The 1,888-nt window shown below is 37.2% G+C and overlaps 1 protein-coding gene across 1 annotated transcript; it reads right to left on the bottom strand.

Annotated features, from left to right (window-relative positions):
- Nucleotides 1-750: 750 nt before the first annotated feature.
- LOC137651023 (uncharacterized) lies at nt 751-1,656 on the bottom strand. The gene is made up of 2 exons (XM_068384163.1): nt 1,537-1,656; nt 751-1,437 (listed from the first exon to the last, which is right to left on the bottom strand). The coding sequence occupies exons 1-2, from the start codon at nt 1,654-1,656 to the stop codon at nt 751-753; spliced, it is 807 nt and encodes a 268-aa protein (XP_068240264.1).
- Nucleotides 1,657-1,888: the final 232 nt, after the last annotated feature.

Genomic DNA, 1,888 nt, shown 5'->3' with positions numbered 1-1,888 from the left:
AAGTCAATGAAAAGAAGTAAATTGAAATAAACAAAAAATAACAAACACAATAGATATACATTTAAAAATCACAAAGTTGGAATGTACAATGAGAATTACTATGCTGAAATATAAAATGAAAAGCACAAAGTTTTATTATATAAGAAATGTTTAATAAATAGCAACACCAAACATTAAAAAAAAAGAAATCCTATTTTGAAATGAAAAAATAAAAACTTGAAAACACATTATCCATTTATTAACAAAATCTATCTTGTTCAGTCAATGATAAGCAGTGATAAATAGTGAATTGAAATATACAGAGAAAAGCAAAATCTTTAAATATACAGCTAAAATAAAAAATTAGGAATGTACAGTGAAAATCACTATGTAATAAAGAGCATTACCAATCATATAAAAAGAAATCCTAATTTGAAATGACAAATTAAAAACTTGAAAACCTACTAAACATTTATTAACACAATCATAAGTCAATGATATGCAGCAAATTAAAAGAAGAGACTAGCAAAAAGATATATAAGTAAGATCACAAAATTTGAATGTACAATGATATCAAATTTAGACTTCATACAATTCAATTCAGGAAAAGATATTTTATATACATTTGAAGTATCATTTGTGTTGGTTGTCTTCTGGGATAGACAAGTCTCTCTAACCAAGGTACTGCTCCTGCTCCTGAAGAGTAGTAGTAGGCCAGGTAGTCTCGGACTCCCTTCGATTGCCTTGTGTAGTTTGATCCCATTCGAGGCATTAGTTATCCCATGACATTCGATTCCTCCCTCCCAGTTCCACGTAGCATGTTGTGTTGAGAGTATCTTTGTGGTCGACGTCGTTGGGGGCAAAGGGATAGTGGTCGGGTATGAGATTGTGCAAGATACATCCACACGTGGTTATCTGCTGCAGTACTTTAGGTTCCTGTTGTATGGAGGTGCCAAAGATTCGTAATCTCCTTTTCAGGCTACTGAATGTGTTCTTTACCACACCACGAGCATGGGATACCCGGTAGCTGTAGATCTTTTCATGGTGAGCCTGGGATGTGGGGGAGTAAAGTTTCATCAGCCGTGTCTTGAGAGCGAAGTCATATTCTGATATTATGTGGATGGGGATTGGAATGTCATCATTTGGTAGAGTGCTGTCTTCAGGAAATCCAACTCGCTTTTGCTCGATGGCATGATGGATACACTTGCTCCAGGTTCCTCCATCAACAGCACCTCCTTCAGCACCTACGTCAACATACATGAACTTGTACTTTGCATCTACTACGGCCATGATTATTATGTTGGGGAATTTTTTGTAGTTATGGTATAGTGATCCTCCTTTCTTGGTTTTCTTTATGGGAACATGCTTTCTATCAAGGGCACCAACAAAATTATGGTAGTTCCACTTATTTGTGAATACTTCAGCAACTGTCTTCCACTCCTCAGAAGTTTTGGGGCACTTCCGGAAATCATGTTGGTCAGTGTCAATGATTGCTTAGGATACTTCAGGCATAAATCTACAAATGGCTCTCTTGGAGACTGAAACTATATTTCACACTTTGTTGGAATCCACACTTGCCAGGAAGCGGAGGCTGACAACCAATTTCCATCCCACTGATAGAGGATCTCTCATTATCGTCTGTTTCTTGGTGAGCATTGATGAAATGCGGTCAACCATCTCCGCAAATAGTCCATGTTCAAACCAGAGGAAGTTCTTGTACCCCCTAGGGTCTTCTTGGTGTAGTTTTTGCAGCAGGTAGTCATAATCTTCATGTATGGATCTCCTTGTCTGCCATTCCCGACACCATGTCGTTCTTCTTACTCTTCTTCTTCTTTCTTGTTTAAATGCTTCCTCTGGTCATTCTTTGGGATAGTTCTCGAGGATATAGGCAGCAGTTACACTAAAAATA

The sequence above is a fragment of the Palaemon carinicauda genome, chromosome 12, assembly GCF_036898095.1.
Source record: "Palaemon carinicauda isolate YSFRI2023 chromosome 12, ASM3689809v2, whole genome shotgun sequence".
Taxonomy (NCBI): domain Eukaryota; kingdom Metazoa; phylum Arthropoda; class Malacostraca; order Decapoda; family Palaemonidae; genus Palaemon; species Palaemon carinicauda.
The sequence above is the reverse complement of the archived record's forward strand: the minus strand, read 5'-3'. Positions and strand labels throughout refer to the sequence as shown.